General features: G+C 35.0%; 1 protein-coding gene across 2 annotated transcripts; it reads left to right on the plus strand.

Moving 5' to 3' along the window:
* LOC109839525 (mediator of RNA polymerase II transcription subunit 16) lies at window positions 1-26,152 on the plus strand. 2 transcript variants are annotated; one of them, XM_020407997.1, is made up of 13 exons: window positions 1-90; window positions 444-545; window positions 2,099-2,183; window positions 2,267-2,860; window positions 3,277-3,898; window positions 3,976-4,055; window positions 6,563-6,645; window positions 7,939-8,175; window positions 13,934-14,111; window positions 16,831-17,351; window positions 22,940-23,116; window positions 23,733-24,110; window positions 25,845-26,152. In XM_020407997.1, the coding sequence occupies exons 2-13, from the start codon at window positions 537-539 to the stop codon at window positions 25,983-25,985; spliced, it is 3,105 nt and encodes a 1,034-aa protein (XP_020263586.1). In that variant the 5' UTR covers window positions 1-90; window positions 444-536; the 3' UTR covers window positions 25,986-26,152. The 2 variants fall into 2 exon arrangements, with proteins under 2 accessions (XP_020263586.1, XP_020263587.1); XM_020407998.1 differs by having other exon boundaries at window positions 22,940-23,017.

Raw genomic sequence — 26,152 nt, forward strand, 5'->3', positions numbered from 1 at the left:
AACAGATTCACCAAGGGATTCTGTTCAATTTATTGAATGGTCTCCTAGATCTTGTCCTCGTGCCTTACTGATAGCTAACTTTCATGGGAGGTTCTCTATATGGACTCAACCTTCACTAGTAAATTCCATTTCTGTTAATTCAGCTTTCTTATTAATGTAATGTTGGTTCTTTATTTCTGTATCACACAAGCCACTTACATATTTCCTATAAATGATTTTTGTTCCAACGGGCTTGTGCCCAAATGTAATAATAGCAAGTTGTCATAATGTCTGCAAGTACCTTTAGTTTCCGTCACTTTATTGGTTATTTTGACATCCTCTTTTGATTTCCACAAAGAATAAGTCACTAGTTTGTTGCTTCATGTTTGATTAACTTTAAAAATTGTACGGTTTTTCTTTTATCTGTCTTCTTTTGACCTTAATGTCCTCTTTGGACTTTTCAGGGCCCTGCTAATCTTGTGCGGGATGCAAGCTGTTGGCAATGTGAACATGAGTGGCGACAGGATCTTGCAGTTGTGACCAAGTGGCTGTCAGGGATGACCCCGGTATAATAGCTGTGTATTTCTATTCATTCTCTTGAAATTTGATTGATGTTTATTTACTCGCATCAATAACTCTATCGTAGTTAATATTAACAAAATTAAATGTTATTAAGTGTATTGACAACCTGGGAACATGAGAGCATATTTTTCAGATGGATGACATCTTCTCTGAGAAAAAGAATTACAGATAACCATTATGTGTGTGCAAGTCCGCTTATTTGCTTGTGAACCATTCTATTTGGAAAAGTTCCCCCATGATGATCGCTGACTGGATGTAAGAACTAGAAAACTGTTGGACATCAAAGATCCAAAACATTAAATAATGAATGTGGACATTCAGAAGTAGATTAGGAGATATCATACAGAATGATCAAATCTGTGATGGAGAATAATTAAAATCAGTCCTGGAGGATCCAGTGAGAAGAATGGGTTCAAGGGATGGTTAGGACATAAAAATAGCAATCTTGATGTTTATTTTATGTTTTTTCCATTTCAATTCTCAATAGAAGTTTTATTTTGTATGTTTACGGGCGCAGATGTTTTGTGAAACTTTATTATTATTACTGTTGTTATTACTATTACTATCTTTTCTGGAAAGGAATATTTTAATAAAACAAGATGCTTTGGTTTGTAAGACCTAGATTAAAGAGCTATAAGTAACCCATAATTGTTTGCGTATGCAAACCAGAATGTAAGAGGTGATTCTAATGGTTGTCCACGTGATGAACTTAATGTCCTGAATCAGGTGTGATGGCATAGATTTCTGGGAGTTTCTTCTAGTCTTCTCCCTCTTTTCTTCCTCCTTTACTTATTTGATCGAACTCTCAACTCGTTCTTTCTGCTTAGGAGATGCTGGAATAGATATTTGAAAGAAGAAATTAAGGTGCATTTTTGGGTTGTTGAGGATTAAAAACCATTATAGATATAATACAAATATCAAAGTAGACCCCTTTTCTTTTTACCTTTTGTACTCACATCAAATGTGTCTTTTCGTGGTTGAATGTTTCAATCCACCCATAGTTTGAACCACTGTGAAGTGTGAATTGGCATTTTAGATCCTGTCTTTTGATTAAATGAACAGCTCGCATTTTTTATCGGAAAGTGTTTACCGAACCAATTCCTAATATTTTTTTTCTATACTATAGTTTATTCAAAGCTTTCTGTAAAATGAAAATGAAAGTTTATATTATTTAAATTTGAAATTATCTGGACAAAAATATGAAAAATATCATCTGATACAAAGTGGTGACAAAAGATGGAGATTGTCACTGTGCAATGGTCATTTAGTTGCTTAATTTTTTTTTTCAATTTTATTGTATTTAGTGTATGGGATACCTTCAGTATAGTTTTTTTAATTAACTTTCAAGTGTTTTGTCTGTCTAATTTTCAGGAAGAAGCATCTTAGGAACCCGCGTCTTTCTTTACTAAACGGCCTTTTTATGTCTGTTAAATTATTTGTATTATTGTAGTTCTTTTCTTAACTTTTAAATTCATTGTCTATGTCTCTGTTTATTGATGTTGTCTAAATCAATATGATGTATTGTTCCATTTGACAGTACCGATCGCTTCCTTCAAATTCAAGCACCTCTTCAAATCTGAAGTTTGACGAAAAGTTTCTTCCACAGCAGTCACAAATTGCAGGTCAACATCTCCGGGACACCGATTTTATATATTTTCCCTAACTTTTTATGTCCTGATATACCTGACAGGATCTTCTTCTGCAGCAAAATGGCCACAGTTTCTATGTGTCTGTTCAGTTTTCTCATCGGGGTCAGTCCAGCTTCACTGGGCACAATGGCCTCCTCAAAGTGGTGTCCCTCGAAAATGGTTTTCAACAAGCAAAGTCCTGCTAGGAGCTGGCCCAAGCGGCATAATGGCTGCTGATGCTATCATCACTGAAGCAGGGACCATGCATGTTGCTGGTGTTCCTCTAGTAAATCCATCTACTGTTGTTGTCTGGGAGGTTACACCAGGACCAGGAAATGGTTTCCAGCCAACTGCCAAGATCAGCACTGTTAGTGCTCTCCCTCCATCATTGAATCCTCCTTCCTGGGCAGGTTTCGCTCCTCTAGCCGCATATTTATTTAATTTACAAGAGTACATAGTATCAGAAGAGAAGCAAGGAAAGAGGCTGACGGAGCAGGAGATTAGTGATGCTGCATCACTGCATTGTTCACCTGTTTCAAACTTTTCAGCATATGTGAGTCCTGAGGCTGCTGCCCAATCTGCTGCTACCACTACTTGGGGTTCTGGGGTTACTGCAGTTGCTTTTGATCCCACACGGGGTGGCTCAGTTATTTCTGTTGTAATAGTTGAAGGTACTGCATATATTCTCCTTTGTAGTTTTTAACTTATTTCATTCAATTTTTTTTTGATGCATTCTACACCACTTCTTTTGTAAAATAATATCTAGATTGTTTTAATAGTTTAGTGTTGTTTGAATAGTTTATTTTTTATTACTCTTGTGGGACTGCCGGCTGAAACTTAATTTCTAAAGGCAATACATGGTTATGCTTCTTCATGTCTGGAGATATAGCCGTCTACTACTTGTCCCTATGTTCTTTGAAAAACTCCATGTTTTCCTTCTCCTTCTCCTTTTATTAGAATTTTGCAGTCTACCCTTGTCTGAGTCAAAAGATCTTATATATTTTTGTTGCTTTATGACATATTGTCATTTGAGCATCCTTTTCCAGAGAGCAGCGATATGGGAACTATCTGACTTGTATCTTTTCAGGGCAGTATATGTCTCCATACGATCCTGACGAGGGACCTTCAATAACAGGATGGAGGGTCCAATGCTGGGAATCTTCACTTAAGCCTGTAGTTCTTCATCCCATATTTGGAAATCCTGCTTCCAGTTTTGGTGGGCAGCCACCCATGCAAACAGTTTGGACTACAAGAGTAAACAAAAGTATTCCACCAACTGATGATCTGAGAAATCCACAATCAGCTGCAACAGCGTCAACGCTATCTGATGATAGAAATTCATCAGACTGCAGCGTTGACCGAGCGAACAGGCTCAGTTTTGATCCTTATGATCTGCCAAGTGATGTTAGACAGCTAGCTCAGATTGTCTATTCCGCTCATGGTGGTGAGGTTGCAGTTGCTTTTCTTCGTGGTGGAGTCCACATCTTTTCTGGTGTAAATTTCAATCCAGTTGATAGCTATCATATCAATGTTGGTTCAACCATTGCTGCACCTGCCTTCTCATCTACTGGTTGCTGCCTGGCCTCTGTTTGGCATGATAGCAGCAAGGATCGCACCACCCTGAAGATAATACGGGTTCTCCCTCCTGCTATTTCTTCAACTCAAGTGAAACTCAGCTCAGCAACATGGGAACGTGCAATTGCTGACAGGTATCAACACATTGAACTCGTCATATTGCTCAATTGTTTTCCTCAAATATTCCTCATTTTTTGAGATGGAAATGCAGGTTTTGGTGGAGTCTTGTGGCTGGAGTTGATTGGTGGGATGCAGTTGGATGTACGCAAAGCGCTGCTGAGGATGGAATTGGTAGGGCAATTTCTCATTCATCAATACACTGATTGAGTTCATGCTAGGTTTTGGTTGCTTAATAAATTCATTTAACATTTTTGAATCCTGTCAGCTATTCAGTTGATTAGAAACCTGTTAGTTAAGGTAACTGAACCGAGTAATTTATGATGGTTGTACTTGAATTGGTGTGAAAACATTGCTGACTATTTATAACTGAAATCAAATGTTTATGCACCCTCTGAACGTGGTTTTGTGAAGATGGTCCAAGAATGAAATTCAAGTTGGTGGAAAGGGTTAAGACTTAAGAGCTTACAGGAATAGGGAATGCATTTAAGCAAATACGACCCAAGGGACGAACTTGAAATTGCAGGGACAATGCTTGGTTATAGTTGTGGCATTATAGTTTGCGCAGCTACAAGTAGTTATGTGACCAGGTCAAAACTGCTCTCTGTGTTTAGCAGAAACAATTAAAAGTGGAATGCTAAGTATGGAAGATAAAGACATGGTACACTGAAACAGGTGGTGATATAAATTATCCCCCATGGCAAGGTGGAGTGAGATTGTATTCATGTAAATCGCATACATGCATAGCTGAAATATGATGATGGAAACTAAGTTGAAAATCTTTAAGTCTTATTTCCACTTTCGTACCGCAAAGTTTCCCCATTTTTTCAATTTGATATCCTAACGTAATTTTTTAACACTTTGATACCCAAAGCTTCAATCTTCACTTCCGTATCCCATCCATATTCATTTAGATTTTCTGTTAAATTTGTATAAGCATATGATACCCTGTGGACTATTATTTGAAACAATTTTTTCGTTTGGATCTCTAGCAACTGGGTAAAATGAACCTGAATGCTATGCATATGATACCAATTTCACGGAAAATCTAATGATATCTGGACAGGGGTATCAAAGTGACATGGGATTGAAACTTTGAGGTATCAAAATATTAAAAAAAATACTTTAGGGTATCAAATTGAAAAAGTCAGTGAACTTTGGGATACCGAAATGAAAATTGGCCAACCTTTAATGTGGAAGCTCTTCAGCAATGTGACAATGGAAGCTAAATCCAAGTTGAGAAACTTCCCCTGTAGCTTGTAGGAGAGCATTTTCATTTTAGTATGAAAGGCTTGGCCAAGATTGTCCAAGCTTAATGTCTGGTTATGTTTGGACAAAGAAATGTAAAGATGAAGGCTGAAGGATGGCATGAATAGAAAGTATTTTGTTCTTTCCAAGTGTTCCTTTAATGAATTACGACTGCCTCATCCATTTTCTACACCACAACAAAGCTAACTGTTTAGGCTACTTATGATGTTTTATATTCCCCGACAACTCTTCACAATTATGGGGAATGTTAAATGAAAGCTCATCTAGACCGAGTTAAAAGAAATATCAAATACGAGGAGGGGAAAAATCCCAATATAATCAAGGTCACTTAGTACCTAAGGTTCCTTTCTCACCACTCTTTTGTTGTCAGTAATTTTGATCAATTAGTTTTAGGTACACAACTACACAGAGAAATAAGCCATGCATTTCTTACCCTGTATGTTATGTCTCTATGTTGTAGACTTGTAGTTGTAATGTCTAAATTCCGTTTGTATTCACATATATGCAACCATTTAAACAATGCACAATATCTAGTCTATCCATATCAGAAATGTCCATCTGAAGAGCTGTATTGAATTGATCTTAGTAATCCCCTTTTTCCAGTTGCGAAGGGGAATAGATTTTCCTCCCAGTATGAGCTCTCCTTGTATTGGAAGGGCGTCATCGGCTGATTGAAGTCGTCCCTGAGAACTTGCTCCCTAACCCACTGTTACATCAATATAGGAAATAATTTTGAAAACTGGAATATGCAGGGAATACATTATAATCTGTGTAGACAAATATCCATCTGTTTTTGCAGAAAAGTGATCAATTTTGTTGCATTTACCATTTTGGCTTTATGGTTTCAACATTTTCCTTGGAATTTATGGTTATTGACAATCATCAATTTCATTTGATTGAAGTTGGTTGTCTATTTGAATGGAGAAATATTGATATTTGATCCTTTCATGTTGATGTTTGGCACTCTATGCTTGCTTGTACTGCACACATCACATGACCTGTTCTAGAGTGTTTTTCTATGATCTTCTATAGCATTCAAAAGTATCCATTGAAGCCTGGATTGAGCTTATCTATAGATCACTTGCTTTATGATATGGAACAATGGATCACTCTAATCCTGTTGTGCCAACTCTTACTTTTAACTTCTATTACATAAAAACAGTTCAATTTCTTCCTTGTAGAACATGAAAGTAATTTATTTCACTTCAATTTATCTTCTTCTATATGGAAGGCTTGCCATGTTCAACTTCTACTTGTAACTCTTCTATGCTAAATATTAACTCGTATATGCTAGATATTGTGGACTATTCTTCTATAGGTTGATAATTAGAGGTGCTTCACTTTTTTTATTTCTACTCTGACTCAATTGCTTCATCACTTTAATTATGGTCTACCTTTTTGGCTTTTTCTAGTGTCATTGTATAGTGTGATTGCGGTGCTGGATGCAGACTTCCATTCCTTGCCATCTATTCAATACAGGCAACAGTATGGACCCGTATGTACTCATGTCCTTCCATTTTAAATTGCAACACATCATGTGCTCACATTAATATAAAAACTTGATTACTTAAAATAGTATATACAAGTTGTTTTCTTCCAACCATAGTTGTCTGGACAGCTCTTCTATCAAGATTCAATGTTCTATTTTCCATGTTGCAGCTTCTTGATCATAGTCACAAATTTGTTGCTGACTTCCTCTTGGTGCATTCTTTTTGATAATTACTTAAGTTCTCGTAATAACAATACAGTTACCTTTGGCAATTTTGTATAGTCTATTTTTTCTCTAGTCTTTGATCTAGATGGTAGGGTTACTTGATGTTCTCAAAGCATGTAATGGTGGTTATTTCTAATTTACTACTTTGTTCTTAGTTCTCCCTTTCATGAAATCTATGATTACAATGCCAGGTAATGAGCAGAAAATACTCGATCTGTATATCTAATCTAATTAATAAGTTACAAGGATTTTTTAATATTTTTTTAGTTATGGAAAGTAGTTTGTTCTATATTAACAGGAGCACTATGATGATTGTTTGTATGAAAATTCATTTTTTCATGAAAATAACACGCCGCATGGTGTATAATTTGCACCATGGCCCCCCCTCAAATCCGTTGTACAACTCATGCGAACCATTTCCCTGTACATTTGCGGACGATTCCCTTCGATACATGAATTGGTTCCCCAAAATTGGTGTGTCGCCTATAAATATGCGGGGCGCAAAGTTCCTTTAAGTGTACATGGGCAAGGCGCAATGTATGGCTGTGAGCGACTAAAGGGAGGCACACGGTAGAATATACGAGGCAATGAGTGTACTATAACTATAACTAAATACCTTTGTTAAAAAAAAGTGAAATGAAACCATGATCCCAACACGAACTATGTGAAAAGAGAAACAGAATAAAAGAATGAATTCCATAAAAAGAAGCATATACGTATTTTATATGAAATTGAATGCATGATTAGCTTTCTAGTTCCTAGTTTTCTACTATACACTTTGGAAAATGGTAAGCTCACCCAAATTTTTTTTACAGCATAGTACTAACCAAACTTGCAAACCGAAGCAAACTACCCCCTATCGAATCCAAGTGTTAAGTGGTGAATTGCGTACCCGAATTCGTACTACAACCCACTATGTAACTCGTACTGTGTAACTATGATCTGCACAGCTAATGTGCTGAAAATAGCGATTTACTGAAAAATATGTTATCATTACATGCTTTTTGTGGGTGTATGTATTATGAATCTTTGTTGTTTCTGTTTACCTGTTTGATCTGTTGTGGTTTCTTGCAGAGCCTTGACAGGGTAAAGTGCAGGCTTTTGGAAGGCACAAATGCTCAAGATGTTAGGGCACTTGTTCTGGATATGCAAGCGAGATTGCTGCTGGATATGTTGGGTAAAGGAATTGAGTCTGCCCTTGTAAATCCTGCATCATTGTTACCTGAGCCTTGGCAGGCTTCTGCTGAGACATTAGCTGGCATTGAGGCTGACAAAATGATAGTTGACCAAGCTTTGGTTCCAAGTATCCAGGTGCTTCTTTTGAGCATAAAGCTCAACCTTTATTTTGAACTGTTATCTGAGTTAAAGTTGTGCTTGTTTTTGTTTTACTTGCCTATAGGTTTTAGTTAATCTTTGACTCTAATTTGATTGCAACTGTTAATTAGATGTCGGACCATTTTGGTGGTCATGGTTGTCAGGGATGTGAACTTACCACGTGCGGAGATTCACCTGTTCACACATTCCCATATATATATATATATAGAGCAAAACTTGTGTCCACTTAAGTGGACATCCACCAAACTTTTTAACCCTTGGATGTTTCCTAGGGATCCTTGCATGATATGAAGTGACTTTTTATATGTTAAATGAGTGGATATAAAGTTTGGTGGACACACTATTCACTATCCACTTAAGTTGACACAAGTTCTACTCTCTCTCGTCAATGCTCTCTTCTTCTATAATATATATATAGTATATATATATATATATATATATATATATATATATATTATATATATATTATAATCGTCTTAATCCAGTTCCTTGAAGTGTTTATCCCAACTTCACATAGCGCTTGCAAATTCAAACATCCAACATATATATGTTTTGCATGAAATGTCATTGGCTTACATCAAAGGTTGGGTGATACAAAGTTGCATGCAAGTATATACTTAGGACTTCCTTTCTATGGTTAGATTCTATGTCCCTCTCTCGGCCCTCTCATGGTTCATAAAGAGAATCACCCCCCCCCCCCCCCCCGACCCAACAGTGACTGAATGCTCAAATGTTCGTATAGGATCTCTTCAATTTCCACTTGTTTCTGTAATACTCATTGAGTGCTCCATCACTAGATATATATGGCGGGCAACTAACAAAAATTAACTTCTTTTCATTTTGGGGAATCAAGCTTCTAAAACACGGCTTTATTATGCGTGCAGGCAAGAGTGAGTAATGATTAATTAGATTTCGCTCCTAGTAATCGGATTAGTGGGCAGATTTGAATTTTTAATATTTATATATTATCTGTAACATATTAAAATATATAAAAAATTCATGAAAATATAAAATATACCAAGAAAACACCAACCAACATGGAATTGAGCAACAAGCAATCAATAACTACTTGACAACATTTTGATCTCTAGTTCAGTTATATCAAAGAACACTTCTTTTATTAATAATAACTTTTGATGAACAAGAGCTTTATCAAAAAATCTAGGAGAGAGAGTTGCTGCTCTTTTCAACTTAACTCACACAGACAAGTCACATGCTTACCCTTCATAACAATAATAAAAAAATCTTGTAAATATTATTTTATTAGTCATTCCACTATCAAGTAGTTATCTCACTTCTCTCTGCAGCAATAGATAATAAGCTATGCAATTCATCAACATTGTTCAACTTGAAGATAAATACACTATCATCGTAACGTGAACAGTCTAATACATTAATTTAATAATTTTATTGTAGAAAAATGAAAATGAAGGGGAAATAGATACAGTATATGAAAGAGACTAGGTTAAGTAATAAATAATGTTTCGTGTACACATCATGCTCTACACTCTTTAAGAAAATTCATGGACTAGGGAGCATAGAATGGAAAGCATATTTTATTGCAAAGTTTTAGGTTAAGTAATAAATACATAACCATAAAATCCTATGTAATAAAACATAAAACATCCAAACTTACTTGTATTAAAAGAAAAAATAGCGCGCTTTCGAAGTGGAGAGTCGGCGGAGAGAAAGCTGGAGAATCAGTGATGATGCGGCAACAACAATGAAACTAGAGAATAGGTGGTGTAGGAAGATGAGGCGCTAGGGAATAGGCTGATCTGGTGGTCCAGGTTTTTTTGCTGAAGAAACAAAACAGTTTTTTTTGCCAGAATCGGCTGAAAATGAGAAGGGGGAAAAAGTAATCACGATTGTGATTTGTGATTTAACATTAGTGGGTGACAGATTGGGTTGGGTGGGCTTTCTTTAAAAACTCCCTACGATTTTGATTGTGCGTCTTTTATGCGGGTGCATAATAAGGATTCAGCTCCATTATGTGGTTTGACCTCATAATGGAGCAAAAAGTCCCAATCTGTTCGGATTTGGGATACACGTGATTGCTCGGCCCAGCTCAGTAATCCGATTTTTCTGAACATTGCAGGGAATTAACTGTACCCATGACTCCTTTTCAATTTTGTAATTCTTGGAAATTTCTGCTGTCGTTTAGATGAAATTTGATAGTTACCAAAGTTATGTTACAGTGGATGAGTGTTGGTTGTAATTTTTGCTGACCTTGTAATACTACAAACATAATTTTCAACAATATAAGCCTTCTGACCATGCAATTGTATTGTTATTGGATGCTGAAATCAAGCTTTTCTCCATTAGCAAAGCTGAACTTTTAAGTATAATTTTTACCACTTTTAGGATTGTACTTTTAGGTCTATAGCTTGATCAATTTTAAGCTGTTTCTGTATGCTATTGCTTCTGAAACATCGTAACGCTTACCGGTAAGCAAGTAAAGAGAGATAGTCAGGCATACTTGGTCATGTCACTAGAAACATCTTGCTTCTTTAATCATTCTAGCAAAGCAAGAGTGTGCTATTTAAATTGTAAATGAACTGACTGTAAGGTTTTATGTGACATTTAATTTTTACCGCATCCAAGTCAAATATCTGTGAGTTCTTTGACACTTTAAACGATAAACCTCACTTGTATTCTATGAGCGTTGGATACATTTGCAAGATGTTTCAAATTAGTATTTTACACTTTTAGGCAATTTAAGATTTGCATATCTGAAATATTTGGAGTTCAAATAGATTGGCCATGTAAGTAGGGGTGCATTCGGTTCGGATACGGTTCAGATATAACACTTACCATATCCATAACCACTTTCTGAAAACGGATACGGATATGGTTCGGTTATTCATCGGTAAGAAAAAAACATTACCATATCCGCATTAAACGACAGCGGATACGGTTCGGATATTAAAGAATCGGATATAGATATGATACATATATTAATCAGATATTTGGGAAATGGATATGACAAAAAATACATATGATTTTAATAACTCGCAAATAAAATATAACTAAAAATTAATATACTTGCGAGCAAAAAAAAAAAAAAAAAACATTGCTACACAGATTCATGCCACAAAATAGAAATTAGGGAAATAAGTATGTAACTATACATAAATACTCATCAACGTTTCCTTGAGTAGGATATTGACCTCTTTTGATGTCCGATACTAGCTTGGAGAGCCCAAAATCTATGAAAAAAGAAAAGAAAATTTTTAGTCTAGGCAAAGTGAAGAGAGAAGAATATATGATTTTTGTTATTTAAGAGAAACCTAATAAACATTCCCTTAGAGTTCCATTAGGCATGAACTCATAAATTAGCATCTGTTCTCCTTTCTGAAAGTAGAAGCCTACAAGTTAGATACATTCCCATATTTATACAGATAATACAGTAAAATTTAGAGTATAAATAACTCATCTAAACTACGACATGCTTTTCTATTAAATAGCTCGGCTTGGCTTTCCACTACTTGGATGGCTTTCATGCTCCTTTCTACTACTTGGATGGCTTTCATGCTCCTGCCTTAGTTTAGAAGAACTTCATCCTAATCCTTTCACATAAATATGGATTGGACGACATGATTCTAATATCTATTCAATGAAATTTACAAACTTAATCAAGCAAAAAAATAATAATATAATAATACAAATTACAATCATAATAAAAAAATAAAATGCAACTGAAAATAATTAGGGCTAATAAATTAGGGATTTTTATCAAACAAATTAGGGCTAGAAATTCGGGTTTTTATTAAACAAAAAAATTAGGGCATCAACCAATTAGGGTTTTGAGTTCACCTTCGAGATATACAAAATTGAGGAGGAGAACCTTCGAAGAAGAAGAAAAGGTTGGTGTTGATGGTCGTTGATGAAGAAGAGGACGATGCGGACTTCTTGAACAACGAAGAAGAGATGAGGACGAGACAGAGGGGGAGGCGGGGGGGAGCCGGAGCTTGGAGGTGGAGGTGGAGGTGGAGCCGACGTCGAAGCTTGGAGGCTGAGCTAGGAAGCAGCAACACCCTTAGGAAAAAAAGAGGTTTGAGGAGATCGTGAAAATAAAAAAACTATCTGGACTTATTTCTTTGAATGAATTGAATACGGTTCGGGTTGAGCATATGTTATAGACCCGACCCAATATAACTATGTAAGTATTAGAAACTTAGTTTTTTTAGCACATTTTAAATATCCGGATATCCGAATCGTATTTGAATTTCAACCCAATAACCGTATCCAAAACCATATCCGAATAAAAAAATCAAAACCATAACCGTATCCGAAACCATATCAGACCGGTTTTAATTTTTCCCTACCATATCTGCTTTGTCAATGGATACGGTTGCGATCGGTCCGGATATATTCGGACTATTTTGCACCCCTACATGTAAGGGTTTCATTTTATTAGTTAGCTTTACCATGATAACAAGCAAACATTTATACTATTCTATGTTACCTGAGTATTTCTATCTTGAAGCCGTACCCGTACCCGGTACATACCGGTACGAAAACTTCATGGACACTCCTTCGATATATGCATACATTTATTTAGACATGTACCAATTATATTGATATATGTCTAATCACTTGTCATACACTTCTTGGACGTATCTACACTTCATATCCATTTCTTAAATTTTGTTAAGACATGGGTCGGGTTTGTTTCTGCCCATACGGGTCATTTAAGTGTCCAGTTTGAGTGCCCTGTTCAAAGAAAAGCAGTTTTCAAATTAGAACGATCGACATAATAAAAGAAACTTAAAAATGTGATAGGAATCTTAATTATAATAGCACGAATTGAAAAGTAATAATGATCTCATGTAAATTATTAATTTCAGTATATGTGTAGCCATGGTAGATTTGCCGTGTCCCGCATCCGCACTGGAAACTGTACCCGTTTCCATTAAACCTAGATACATAATGGAAACATATTCACTTCTGCCTCGTATGGTCAAGTCCTTCTGTCTACTTCACTTACATGTAGATTTGGAGCAATTCATGGATTAATCTGATGCCTCTTCATGCTCTTTGTGGTATTAATGGCATGAGCTTCACATATTCTATTTTTATTTTAAAGAAAATTGAACATGTTTTTGGCTGCAACACTGGTTTTCTAGATGTTAATTGCTATGGTAATTTTGTATATGTTCAGCTCACGGCAGTGAACATTAGCCATGTTGCTTCAGAAAATCCAAATTTCCCGTTTTAAAAAAAATCTAACACCCACAATATTGATGAAGTTATGATATTTGTTTTATTTCATAACTTTGATTGGTTAAAATTGAAATCATTTTTCTATTAGTGGATCAGAACTTGCTTTACTCACAACTAGTATTTTTCTCATTTAGTTATACAGTCGACATCCTAGGCATGGGTTGTAATATGTGGCTCATGAAAACACTTTGCACCTTCTCATTTATCTTCATGATGACAGTGTTCCGTACTTTACTTATATATCTTCCTGTGTACTCAAATGCTTCATAATATTTTGATTGTGAAAGCAGTTGTTGGAGTGTTAATTTTATTATAAGAGTTAAATTATCTATCATATATTTGATATGTTAGCTGTATTTGTCCATTATATTGCTTTTTTTCTGAATAATCATGTGCTGTAACTGCTGTTTGAGATTTTCCATGTCAATGGTAATAGGAACAATCACCGTCTTTGGATGAATACTTAAGCTATTACACTGCAGTCTTTTAATGATGACATACATGGCAGGCTTATGTTGATGCCGTCCTTGACCTCGCCTCGCACTTTATTACTCGCTTACGGCGTTATGCCAGTTTCTGTCGTACCTTGGCAAGTCATGCTGTTGGAGCATCTTCCGGCACAAACAGTGCTCGCAATATAGTGGCAAGTCCAACTCACAGTTCTGCATCTCCAGCAACAAGTCAAGGTATGCATCATAATGTTATAAATGATTTATTATGGAATGAACTTCGTATCTTATATCTTCAAATTTCTCATGGAACAAGGTTAGACATCTCATCTTATGACTCGTAATGATTCATGGTGTCCATCTATTTTGTTTTCCCTATATTTGTAGGATCAAATACATTTTGCCTATATTTCGATTTCATTAAGAGTAGAGAATGCATAATGTCTTGCATGAATTGTTGAAGCTGTAAGCCTGCAATATGAAATAATCCTTGTGATAGAATTAGTCTTGCGAAAAACGATTTAAAGAGAATAACCACTTTCAACATGCACATAGTTTAAAAAAACCAAAATATTTTTTATTCTTACTGGACATAGCGGATGAGATTTTGAGCATGCCAATCTGATAATAACCTCCCAAAAACTGTATCTTGGCTGATACTTGATTTGCATGAGTATGATTCGTCTATGCCTTATAGTGGCAGCTATTGCGTCCATACCAATCCCTCATTAATGGGTACGTGTGTGCAACATTGCGTGAGTGTGTGTTTTTTTTTTGTGGGGGGGGGGTGGGCAATGGGTATGAGGTAGCGCTGCAATATTGCTAAAAATGAGCTGGCCAAGAGATAACCATGTGGTAAGAATCTCCATGCTACTCAAATTGAAAACGTGTGCGCATATGCGTATTTGTGGTGTGTGTGTGCGCAGGCGCATGTGCATATGAGTGCGGCGTGGGTGCGAGCACGCGCGTGGGTGCGAGCACGCGCGTGGGGGTGAATGGGGGAGGAGGGTGTGCGTGCATGTGAAATTAGTGTTGGCAGCATGCTGTGCATAAACCGATGGCAGCATGATGCACAAACCGATGACAACATGTGACATAAACCAATGGCTGCATGCTGCACATAAACTGATTTATACAAGATTTCTTTCAGTTCTGATATAGTTCTATTATTTTATTATAACTTGCAAAGTTCTATTTTTAGAATTCAATTTTTTTTATTCTGAAGTCATTCTTCTGAATGCCAATTACTCATCATGCATAAATTCTTAAGAGTTAAATCGAACAGGTAATTGTAGTTTGAGTTGATTCAAATTTTCATCACAGAAAAATTGCAGTTCCAGAAAAACTGATCAAAATATTTTTTGCAACATAAATAGAATATGTTAGAACTTCTTAACTTGGTTTAAGAATTTGGCTTTCATCAAAGGTACAATATATTTAACTGCATTTGTATTTACATTTTCTTGTCATGATTGAAAATTGAAATTGAATGAGTGGTGCCATTTTGTACTACTTATTTATATGAGAATGAGAAATGGGGGGGAGAGGAAGGGAGAGGCGGAGGGGGGAGGGGTCAATTTAGTATCATAATTACTAAAATGAGCTACCAAGAGATAGAGTGATGAAGTCTACACTTTTTGATGTTACTAGCAAGGTGAGCCTCATCACATGATTTATCTCTTAGTAGCTCATTTAGCAAAATTAGCCGCCATCTCATACCCATTATTTCCTATTTATATTTAGTTGTATATATTGCATAATTGTGTTTTGTAGTTGCATGCTTTTCACCATTTCTCCTTGGAAATTCACTGTTTTATGCTTATAATTTGATCATATTTAAGTGGTGTATATTATTTTACGCCTTGCTTATTTGACTATTTTTGCATTGTTTAACATATCTTATGGTATCAACACAATATGATAACAAGATACGATTCACAGGAAAAAAACAGTACATGATACATATACTGATTTAATGTTTCCTCCAATCTGATATTCCAGGTTGCTAAATCCAACCCATAGAAGTTGGGGAAGTAGGATGCTATAGAGAATCGTGACCTGGTTTCAATCGTCCCGGATTTGTGTGGAACACGATCCAATTTACCATTTCTAGCGACTTGATTTAGAATCCAAACCAATTAAAGTTTTGAAAAAAACAACTCTTTTTTAAAAGAATAAACAACAAAAAAAGCGAGAAATTAAGCAAATAAAGTATGCATATCTTACTGCAACATGATTATCAAGGTTCTTTTTAGTTTTTACCACTACTGATATCAACAAGCATGTTTCTTAAATTTCATTCTTGCAAAATCTCTAATTCCACATTTAAGATCCGAACCTAAAGTGTACCATGTACCCTAGCGCACCATATAAGCCTACCCCCTCATACCCAATTCCTAATGAGTGGCATACTACGCTTTTGTACCTGTCTGTGAACTGGAACGAACAGGGTTCCATGCAACTATGATCCAACCACTTGTAGCAGTTAGTTCTTCAAGTAACCTAGTTCTTCAAGTAACCTACAATAGTAGGTCTAATAAGATCAAGTTGGTTGGTTTAAAGAAAATTCTTATGGCAGAGCATTGAAACTAAATATAACAAACGCAGGTGTACCTGGTCAAAGCTGACCTGATGTGAGGGGAGANGGGGGATGCTGTGAAGGAATTGTAACTAAATAAAATAAAAGATGTACCTGGTCAAAGCTGACCTCACCCGATCTGATTGCAACTCCTAATTGTAAGTAACCAAAGCACTTGAGTTTCCAAAGAAGTATTACACGAAGATCCACAAATTGACAAAATTTCTAGAAAGCCCTAACATCTTAAGGAGAATCCCTATTTTTGCAAATAACCTCAAATATATCTGGTATGGATAAATTTCTCATTTCTATGCACATGCTTGTGTGCACTTGGAAGAAAAATATTCTGAGTTCGGAGGTGGTGCTTGTAACTTTCAGCCAATCAAAGTGGAGTAACAAGTACTACTGGAAGCTCGCAGATGCAAGCATGGGTACAAGGTGCCATTGCTAAGATTAGCAATAATGCTGAGGGAAATTCCTCTGCGACTCCGAACCCCATCAGTGGATCATCTCCTTTTATGCCAATAAGTATAAATACAGGCACTTTTCCTGGAACACCTGCTGTCAGACTTATTGGGGACTGCCATTTCCTGCACAGATTATGTCAACTGTTGCTCTTTTGTCTACTTTTCCGACGAAGACAATCACCCCGCTTTCTTGGAGCTACGCAGAAAAATCAAGATCCAAATTTGCAAAAAACCCAGCCTATGAGTAATGGTAAAGTCGAGGATAGCAGTACAACAGCAAGACCCACTTTAGGGGCTGCCAAATTAGAAGAAGGCCAGGCAGTCCGGGCTGGACAAGTAATTCTTGGTGCGAAAGGCCTGGAAGAAGGTCCACCAGGCAAGTCAGTAAGATTAGGTTCTGGTAATGCAGGTCAAGGCTATACATCAGAGGAGGTAATGCTATTCTTCATGCATTTATAATATCCAAGTGCATACTACAGATCATCTTCACATGTTTGCTTAATGGTAGTAATCCATATATTTTATCTAATAGAAATAGTTAATTCTTGATCGCTAATAATTTTGATTTCATAATTTTCATTTCCAGTAGAGCATTTCAATCTGTTTGATGTTTGTACATGTAAATGAACAATGAAATGAGAGTACATAAGGGAGCTTGTTCCTTTGCTGGACCTTATTTTACCAAAACTCAGTGTAGTGGCCTTGAAAATGTGGCTTTTGGCATGAACTTTTAACAGACGATCTGACTTGATCAAATAATTCATCTGTCAGACAGGAACGGAAATAGCTTCTTTTTATAGCAAAGTAGTAGCCCTTGTTGAAATTTACTATTTTAATGCCTGTTGGGATTTTTTTCCCTATCTGCTTTGTCATATGAGTGGCCTTCCACATGGGAATTCAATTTCCTATGAGCACAGATAAGTGAATAAGTGAAGCACTTACTGATTTTGTGAGTAACTGAGTGATGTAAGGAGCAGTGGAAGATGCAAATCCAGCTTGGTAACATGTTGTCAGTTCTATACACCGTCTTTTTTTTTAATGAATGTGTCTCATAAGAAATAACCACCTCCAGCCTCTCTATATGTAAATGAGCAATCGATTTAATTTCTCCTTGTTATGTGATTTTAGCACAAAGCCAGGATTATTTGCAAGTTGGTGGCGACTTCAACTGGATTGAGTGTTCTCTCAAAATTCTTTCAGAAAAGTTTTAATATCACATAGAGTTGAATATCTGGTTGGTTTTGTTCAGTTTTCCCGAGTTTAAGGACCCAAATCCAAGCCAAGTAAATCTGGTACATTTCGATTGGTTTTTGGTTGGTTCATATCACATTAGGTAGATACCTAAGAAACTTATGCATAACTATGATATATTATATATATATATATATATATATATATATATATATATATATTATATATAATATATATATCATATAGAGAGAGAGAGAGAGAGAGAGAGTTGATCTATGTCAACTTAAGTTGATGTCCACCAACATTCTTAGCCACTCATATATATATATATATATAATATATATATATATAATATATATAGAGAGAGAGAGAGAGAGAGATTAATGGGTATCATTTGTCATAGGAGGGGATTTCCTCTTGACGGCTCTAAAAATCATATGATGAGCGACAACTTATTCGAGTGATCCGCTCGCCGTTGAACTGATCCTACATATTCGTAAAACCCAACACACCAAGTTTGCGGGGGAACCCGTCGTGCGGTTTAACCTCCATCGCATGTTGAAAAGTTCTATTTCATTCAAACCCGTTAAATTGATACTGAGTGGATGAAGGGTTCAAACGACACGGTTCACCCAAACTTGGTGTGTTGGTTTTAGAAATATGTAGAGCAAAGTTCAACGGAGGGATCATCACGAATGCTCGCTCAATTCATGTTGATTTTTAGAGCGTACATAGGAGGGAATATCCACTCCTATGATAAGGATACCCAATTAATCTCATATATATATATATATATATATATATATATATATATATACTAGTTGAGATGCACGTGCAATGCACGTGGTTAAATATCATGATTATATAAATTAATAAAATAGAATAAAAATAAATTAAAGTTTTTGTGGGATTGATCAACTCAATAATCTCTCTCTTAACTGAAATATCGTCATTGTTTCCTTCAACCCAAACTGTAACCACGTGATCTACTATTTGTGAGTTATAAATACATTAATCTAGTACAACATCTTTGTTTATTAGTACCTTAAAGTCTTCAAAAGATGGGTGATCATTCAATTCGTAAAGGAATTTTTTATATGAATTTACTTGTAATGTGTCCATTAAACTTTTAGCTGTGGTTTGACTCATATTCACATTAACTTTTAGTTATAGTTTCACTCATATTTACATTATCTAATATTCTCATTCAATTTTATAGCACATTCTCTGTATCATAGAAGTAAAACTGAAAGTATAAAGAATTATTTTCTTGCGAAATTAGAGCAAGAAGATTATGATATATTTCGTCATTTGCTCTAAATATAAAAATTTCTTTTTTTTTATGCAAGGTTCCTATCAAATATTACCCTAAACAATGTGAATAAAAAATGCTATTATAAGTCACTTGCCTATGGTTGTATATAGGACATATAACTCATCTTGAATATCCACATTTTTAAATGGATTTTGATGTTGTGAGAGCAACATGTTAGAGGCTCGTATTCAAACTTTTTGACTCTATAAAAGACATAAGAATCTGGAGTGCATAGCTAATATGTCTTAAAGAACATATTGGTTCATGAAGAATTTTTCCTAATAACGATATTACTATTTAGTATTAAATTAATTTTATTATATAAAATTATATGACCATTTTTAATAAATTTTAAACTATATATATGGAAACCTTAATGCTTATAGATAATAGTTAGGTTCCACAAAATAGGTTAAGTTTATATTACGGTTTGCTATTTGTAGTATTGTTGGCAATGTCATTATATTTCCTCTTTATCTTATTATTCATGTTTTTCTGATGTAAGTTCTCTTTTGCTAATCACTCAATTGGTCATATTTAATTTTAATAATATCAGATGTTAGAATATTCTCTTATGTTTAAAAAGTGTTGACATGTTTTTTTTGAAAAATATATAAACATTATAGCAATAGTATATATTTCAGTTTAACTCAAACATTGGCTTAAAGTCATTTAAGGTGAGGTCTTTTTTATGCTAGAATGATGATGTAGTGATTGCACAATCCAAAAGTCAAAGAAGAAATTTCTACAAAGAAAAAATAATTTAATATGTCAAATTAATAACTAATTTATAAAATATACATGGGCGGTACAGATAGCTATACTACAATATAAGGTATATATCTTCATGAAAATTTCATAGTGAGTGACCAACTATAATCATTCTAATTTAAGCATTAATAATTATTATTTTAGTTATTAATTTGATATGCATAACTATGGAATAAATCTCAAGCAAAAATAAGAATTGAAATTGTATTAAATTTAGAAGTAATAATTTAAATTATTAAGTGCTAAATATTAGTTCATATGAGAAAGTAAAGTAATCTATGATCTATATACCTATATAGTCAATCAATCAAACGTATTATAATTATAAACGTATTATAATTAGAGTTAAAATCCTTTTAACCAATATATAGATTGTCTGAAAATTTTTGCATATATAAATTGCACTGCCTAGGAACAGTGATGTGTTGTACACATAACCATGGCCTAATAATCTTAAGAACGACTTAGTCTTCAATATCATTATTAATTGACGTATCTATATACCTATATAGTCAATCAATCAAACGTATTATAATTATAAACGTATTATAATTATGATGACTACAGTCAAAATTATATGGTGGATTCATATTAAATATAATTTATAACAAATAGTACATTAGAGTTAAAATCCTTTTAACCAATATATAGATTGTCTGAAAATTTTTGCATATATAAATTGCACTGCTTAGGAACAGTGATGTGTTGTACACATAACCATGGCCTAATAATCTTAAGAACGACTTACTCTTCAATATCATTATTAATTGACGTATCTATGCATTACCAGTGATATGTTTTAATAAAATTTCAATTTTCTAGGGGTGTTTTTACAATTTAAAAAACTTAGAGGATATTTTTTACAAAGTCTAAAAAACTTTAGGAACTAGCTAGCATATGTTTTTTAGATTTTCTATGAACTGAAATAAGTAAAAGATTTGAATTATATCAAACGTATTTTTTTTATCTAATAACATGTTAAGTCTCATTATGAATATGATAAATCATTTACTTACTAATTCAAAGAAGATATGATAATTAGAATAGATTATGATAACAATGTAAATTTTTTAAAAAGGTAAGGGTAATATTGACCATGGAAAGATTTTCCCGAACTCATACTTTTAAAGGGAGTATGATATGGTATTTTTAAGATGTTTTAATAAAATTTTAATTTTGTAGGGGGTTTTTTATAATTTAAAAAACTTAGATGATATGTTTTACAAAGTCTAAAAAATTTTAGGAGCTAGCTAGCATATGTTTTTTAGATTTTTCTATGAACTGAAATAAGTAAAAGATTTGAATTTATGTCAAACATATTTTTTTATCCAATAACATGTTTAAGTCTCATTATGAATATGAAAAATCATTTACTTACTAATTCAAAGAAGATATGATAATTATAATAGATTAGGATAACAATGTAAAATTTTAAAAAGTTAAGGGTAATATTTACTATGGAAAGATTTTCCCGAACTCGGTACTTTTAAAAGGAGTATGATATATATATATATATATATATATATATATATATATATATATTTGCATAATATTTTTTCATATATTTTATACGTGCATTAATTAATTAATGTGTAATTAGGTCTTGTGAATGTGACCTGTGAAGAGAAATCTTAGAGATATCTTTATTGAGCCACACCAACCTATTATAGATGATATGTTTAGTAGATGACGAGTGATTTAAAATTACTGCATATGAACGAAATAACTAAACTAGTCTGATTTTTATTTTAACATTCCTCCTTAGGCTGGAGCATAGACATCAATCATGCCTAGCTCATTACACAAAGAGGTACAACACCCTAATTCAACAGTGTAGTGAAAAGATCAACAATCTGATTGTATGAGCGAGTAAAATGAGTCTCAAGTAGCTTCTTTTAGCTTCTTCATCACTGCCTCCCTTAAGAAGTGGCAGTTCACTTCTATATGTTTGGTGATCTCATGGCAAACAAGAATGCTGGCAATGAAGATTGCCACTTTTGTTGTCACAATGCATCATCAGGGGCTCAGACTAGGAGTCAGTGAATGCCTTTCTTGGTTGATTATTAGATTACCCATGCACTCGGTTTTTTTAATTTTATTTTAAAGCCAGTGTCAGATCTAGGCTGGCTTGGCCTATGCCCTCTGGCTTATTTATGGTTGAAGCTGTAAACCAATTATATGTTCAGATATATAGCAAACTGACATTGTTCCCTTATTGCATGTTAGCCTAAGGCATAAATGGTTCAAAGACCGAGGTCTGTTGCTTGTTCCCTCGGGAATTGGTAGTATGAGAGGAGGGGGGAGGGATTTGGAAACTATTAAATAAACAAAAGAATTGGGTGGGAAGTCTGTCAGGAAAGAAACGAACATAAAAAACTTGCATTAGTTGTTATATTCTGAATATCTTTCCTTTGTCTGCTCAAACTTCCTCTTGAATTGCATTTTATGGAATATGAGATGTCAATTTTAAGCATGCTGGGATAATTGAAGACTTTATTTTCTGCTAGTAAAGCAATGCGCATTCTACATTCAGAATGCAGGTGAGATGTTGGATGACTGGCAACTCCCACCAGTTCCATTCCTGTATGGTTAATTGAATTTGTCGACCAGATTTCATTTGTATTCTAGTTACTTGTAGTGAAATTGCCTTGTCTGTTTCCCTGTTATTGAATCAAATTACTGTCATTCCCTCACGATATATTTAAGTACGATGTTCATTATTGAAAGTGTTTCCTCCACACAGGTGAAGGTCCTATTCCTCATATTGGTAGATCTCTGTAGGAGAACAGCTGGTTTGCAACACCCATTGCCTGCATCTCAGGTAGGGGCAGCACAGATTATAATACGTCTGCATTATATTGATGGAAATTACACAGTGCTGCCTGAGGTTGTAGAGGCATCACTTGGCCCCCACATGCAGGTGCGGTTTGTATGTAAATATTGCTTCTATTGGGTTCTATTTGTACTCACCAGTGACCTTTTTAGATGTTGTAGCTTACTTTAGACAGTGATTTGACACATTTGGAGTTTTAAACTCTATAAATTTTGTGGGTGTATCCATAATCTCAGTCCCAAGCCTTGCATCCTTTTATAGAGTTAATTGCGGATATATGCCCTGTAGTATTGCCCAATTGCAGATAGACTCCTTGTAGTTCTATTATTGCGGATGGACTCTCTGAGTGAATTATTTTCGGTTCTTTTACCCTCAAGGTCTATTTGTCCAAAATAATTCTGGTAAGAGTTAAAAATTCAGTCAGGGGTTAGAGGGTCTATGTGCGACAATAGAACTACAGGTTCTATTCGGTTATTTTACCCTCAAGGTATATTTGTCCAAAATAGTTTTGGTAAGAGTTTAAAAAAATTCAGTCAGGGGTTAGAGGGTCTATGTGCGACAATAGAACTACAGGGGGGCCATCTGCAATTTTGACAGTATAGGGGGTCTATCAGCAATTAACTCGTTTTTATTTTTATTTTTTTATTTTTTTCTTTTTTGCCTAGGAATGATGAAGTCTTGTTATGGGTTATATATCTTGCAGAACATGCCTAGACCTCGTGGTGCTGATGCTGCTGGGCTGTTACTTCGTGAGTTGGAATTGCACCCTCCCGCTGAAGAGTGGCACAGACGTAATATGTTTGGGGGCCCCTGGTCAGATCCTGACGATCTTGGTCCATTGGACAACCCAGCAAAATCAAAGCTGAGCAGTGCTTCTGACCGTTCTATATCCAACTTGGTAGACGGTTATGATGATTATTCTAGGACCCTCTGGCCAAGAAAACGTCGGTTATCAGAGAGAGATGCAGCATTTGGTTTGAAGACATCAGTGGGACTGGGATCATATTTGGGCATCATGGGATCTCGCAGGGATGTGGTCACAGCTGTATGGAAAACAGGCCTTGAAGGTGTATGGTATAAGGTCAGACTCAAACCTTCTTTGCTTTTGGCCTCGTAAAAATAAAAATCCTTTTAAGTAATGTTTAAGAAAATCATTTCATCCTTCTGAGGAAAACTATTGATTGTGCCAGCTAAATGTTAAATTTCCTTTTATATTTCCTGATAGCCAGAATTAAGCACCTACACAAATAAGAAAACAAATAAAAATGTTAATGCAACAAGCACACACAGACATCACCTTGAAACAATTTGCTCTCATTGACTAAAGGGCATTGGACTCTAAATTCAAGCTGTATACTCTCTATTCTAATTGTCACCTTTTGCGATTCAAATAAATTCGAGCACTCTCTATTCCAATTGTCACCTTTTGTGATTCAAATAAGATGGTCTAGTCACTCTTAATAAGAATTACACTTCTGGACCAGTCTAGTCACTCTTAATAAGAATTACACTTCTGGACCACTGAATTGAGAAGTTGGAGGTTTTTAGAACTTCTCACATTGTCTTTAGGAATGTTAATTGTACTGGATGATATCCGTTTTGTTACATTTGGTAAGTCGCTCATTCTACAGACTAGATGTTTGCACTAGTCTTAATGTATGCATTAAGATTTGAAACAGTTGGCATGCTCTACATTCTCCCTTAGTTCCTGATGTTCCTATGTCCTGATGTGTTGGTTTGGCTGTATTAATTATTTATACCTCATTTTGTTTGGGTCTATGAAGTCCAAACATGAAACATTCTTTTTTCAAAAACCCGAAGCTTATGGAGAACTCAAACTATAGCTATATGCTTCTTTTAATAATGCTATCATGGTTGCTAAATTTGAATCCTTCTATGGTTGAGTTTGGTTATAACATGCCTGTGCTTTCATTTTGATAGTTTAGGTGGTTGCCTTGTCTATGAATGTGTGGATTGCTCAAGGATTTTCATGTGGACATATGTTTAAATGGGCTTGTTTTGGTACATAACGTATTCTCATATCGAAACTCTTGCTTATTTTGCGTTTTGTTCAGATTCTTACTGGAAAATATTTGTCAGGTTTGAGTTGATTGCTTGTGTTCTACTATCACTAATTTGTTCTTTATCTATGAAAAGTGCTCGTAAAAGCTTTTAAAAAAAAATTCCGTATAAGACTTGAGATATTTGTTCCCTATTTTAACTGATGAAGTTGGCTCATAAGGAGGTAAAACAATATGCCCTATGGTTAGTGACAGCAAGCTCTATGGAATATATTTGGTGGAGTATCATATTAAATGAAATGATGATAGCTCAGAGTCTCAGAAAGTGGGATGTAATTGATCAAGTACTAGAAAAAAGGATTGTTCGTCACATGACATGGCAAAATCGGGAGATGTTCAGAGATCCCTTCACTGCTCTGTTGATGTACAATTACATTGGTGGTCACATGTGAATTTGCTTGAACCATGAGTACAGATATATGGGTTGTACCATATACTTATGTCTTCTTCTCGCATGTGTTGGCGATGGCCACTGAGCTGGTGTATACTGGCTCTCTGACTTTGCACATGTATCAGATGTTTGTGGAGCAACTAATGCCCTTATAATACCTATGGCATCCTCATCATTGAACAAAATTGTTTTATCAATAACTTTGTAGAATTAAACATTTTATTTTCTCCGTTATAATACCTATTTCATCCTCATCATTGAACAAAATTGTCTTACCGATAACTTTGTAGAATTAAACATTTTATTTTCTCTGTTTTAATGCAAAGTTTTGTGTTTCGTGCAGTGCATAAGATGTTTGAGGCAGACGTGTGCGTTTGCACAACCTGGTGCACCCAATCCGGCCAATGAAAAGGAAGCATGGTGGATTAGTCGATGGGCTCATGGCTGCCCAATGTGTGGTGGATCATGGGTCCGAGTTGTTTAGCTCTTCGACCTTTTAGAGCTCTATTTTAGATATTTCTGATACATACTTTTGCAAGTGCAGGAAAATGAACATTTTGTAATAGTCGTCTTCTTCATTCCCCCCTTAATGATTAGTTGTATTTGAATGAGTCGTTGTACATATATGATATGCGGGGGGATTTTGTTTTC

This window comes from Asparagus officinalis, chromosome 4 (genome assembly GCF_001876935.1).
Source record: "Asparagus officinalis chromosome 4, Aspof.V1, whole genome shotgun sequence".
NCBI classification, from domain to species: domain Eukaryota; kingdom Viridiplantae; phylum Streptophyta; class Magnoliopsida; order Asparagales; family Asparagaceae; genus Asparagus; species Asparagus officinalis.

Excerpts from the sequence above, each read along its gene's own strand:
- LOC109839525 (XM_020407997.1), top strand. Across the intron at positions 3,899-3,975 it reads GAACGTGCAATTGCTGACAG|GTTTTGGTGGAGTCTTGTGG; the intron begins GTATCAACACAT and ends ATGGAAATGCAG. Across the intron at positions 23,117-23,732 it reads CACTTGGCCCCCACATGCAG|AACATGCCTAGACCTCGTGG; the intron begins GTGCGGTTTGTA and ends TATATCTTGCAG.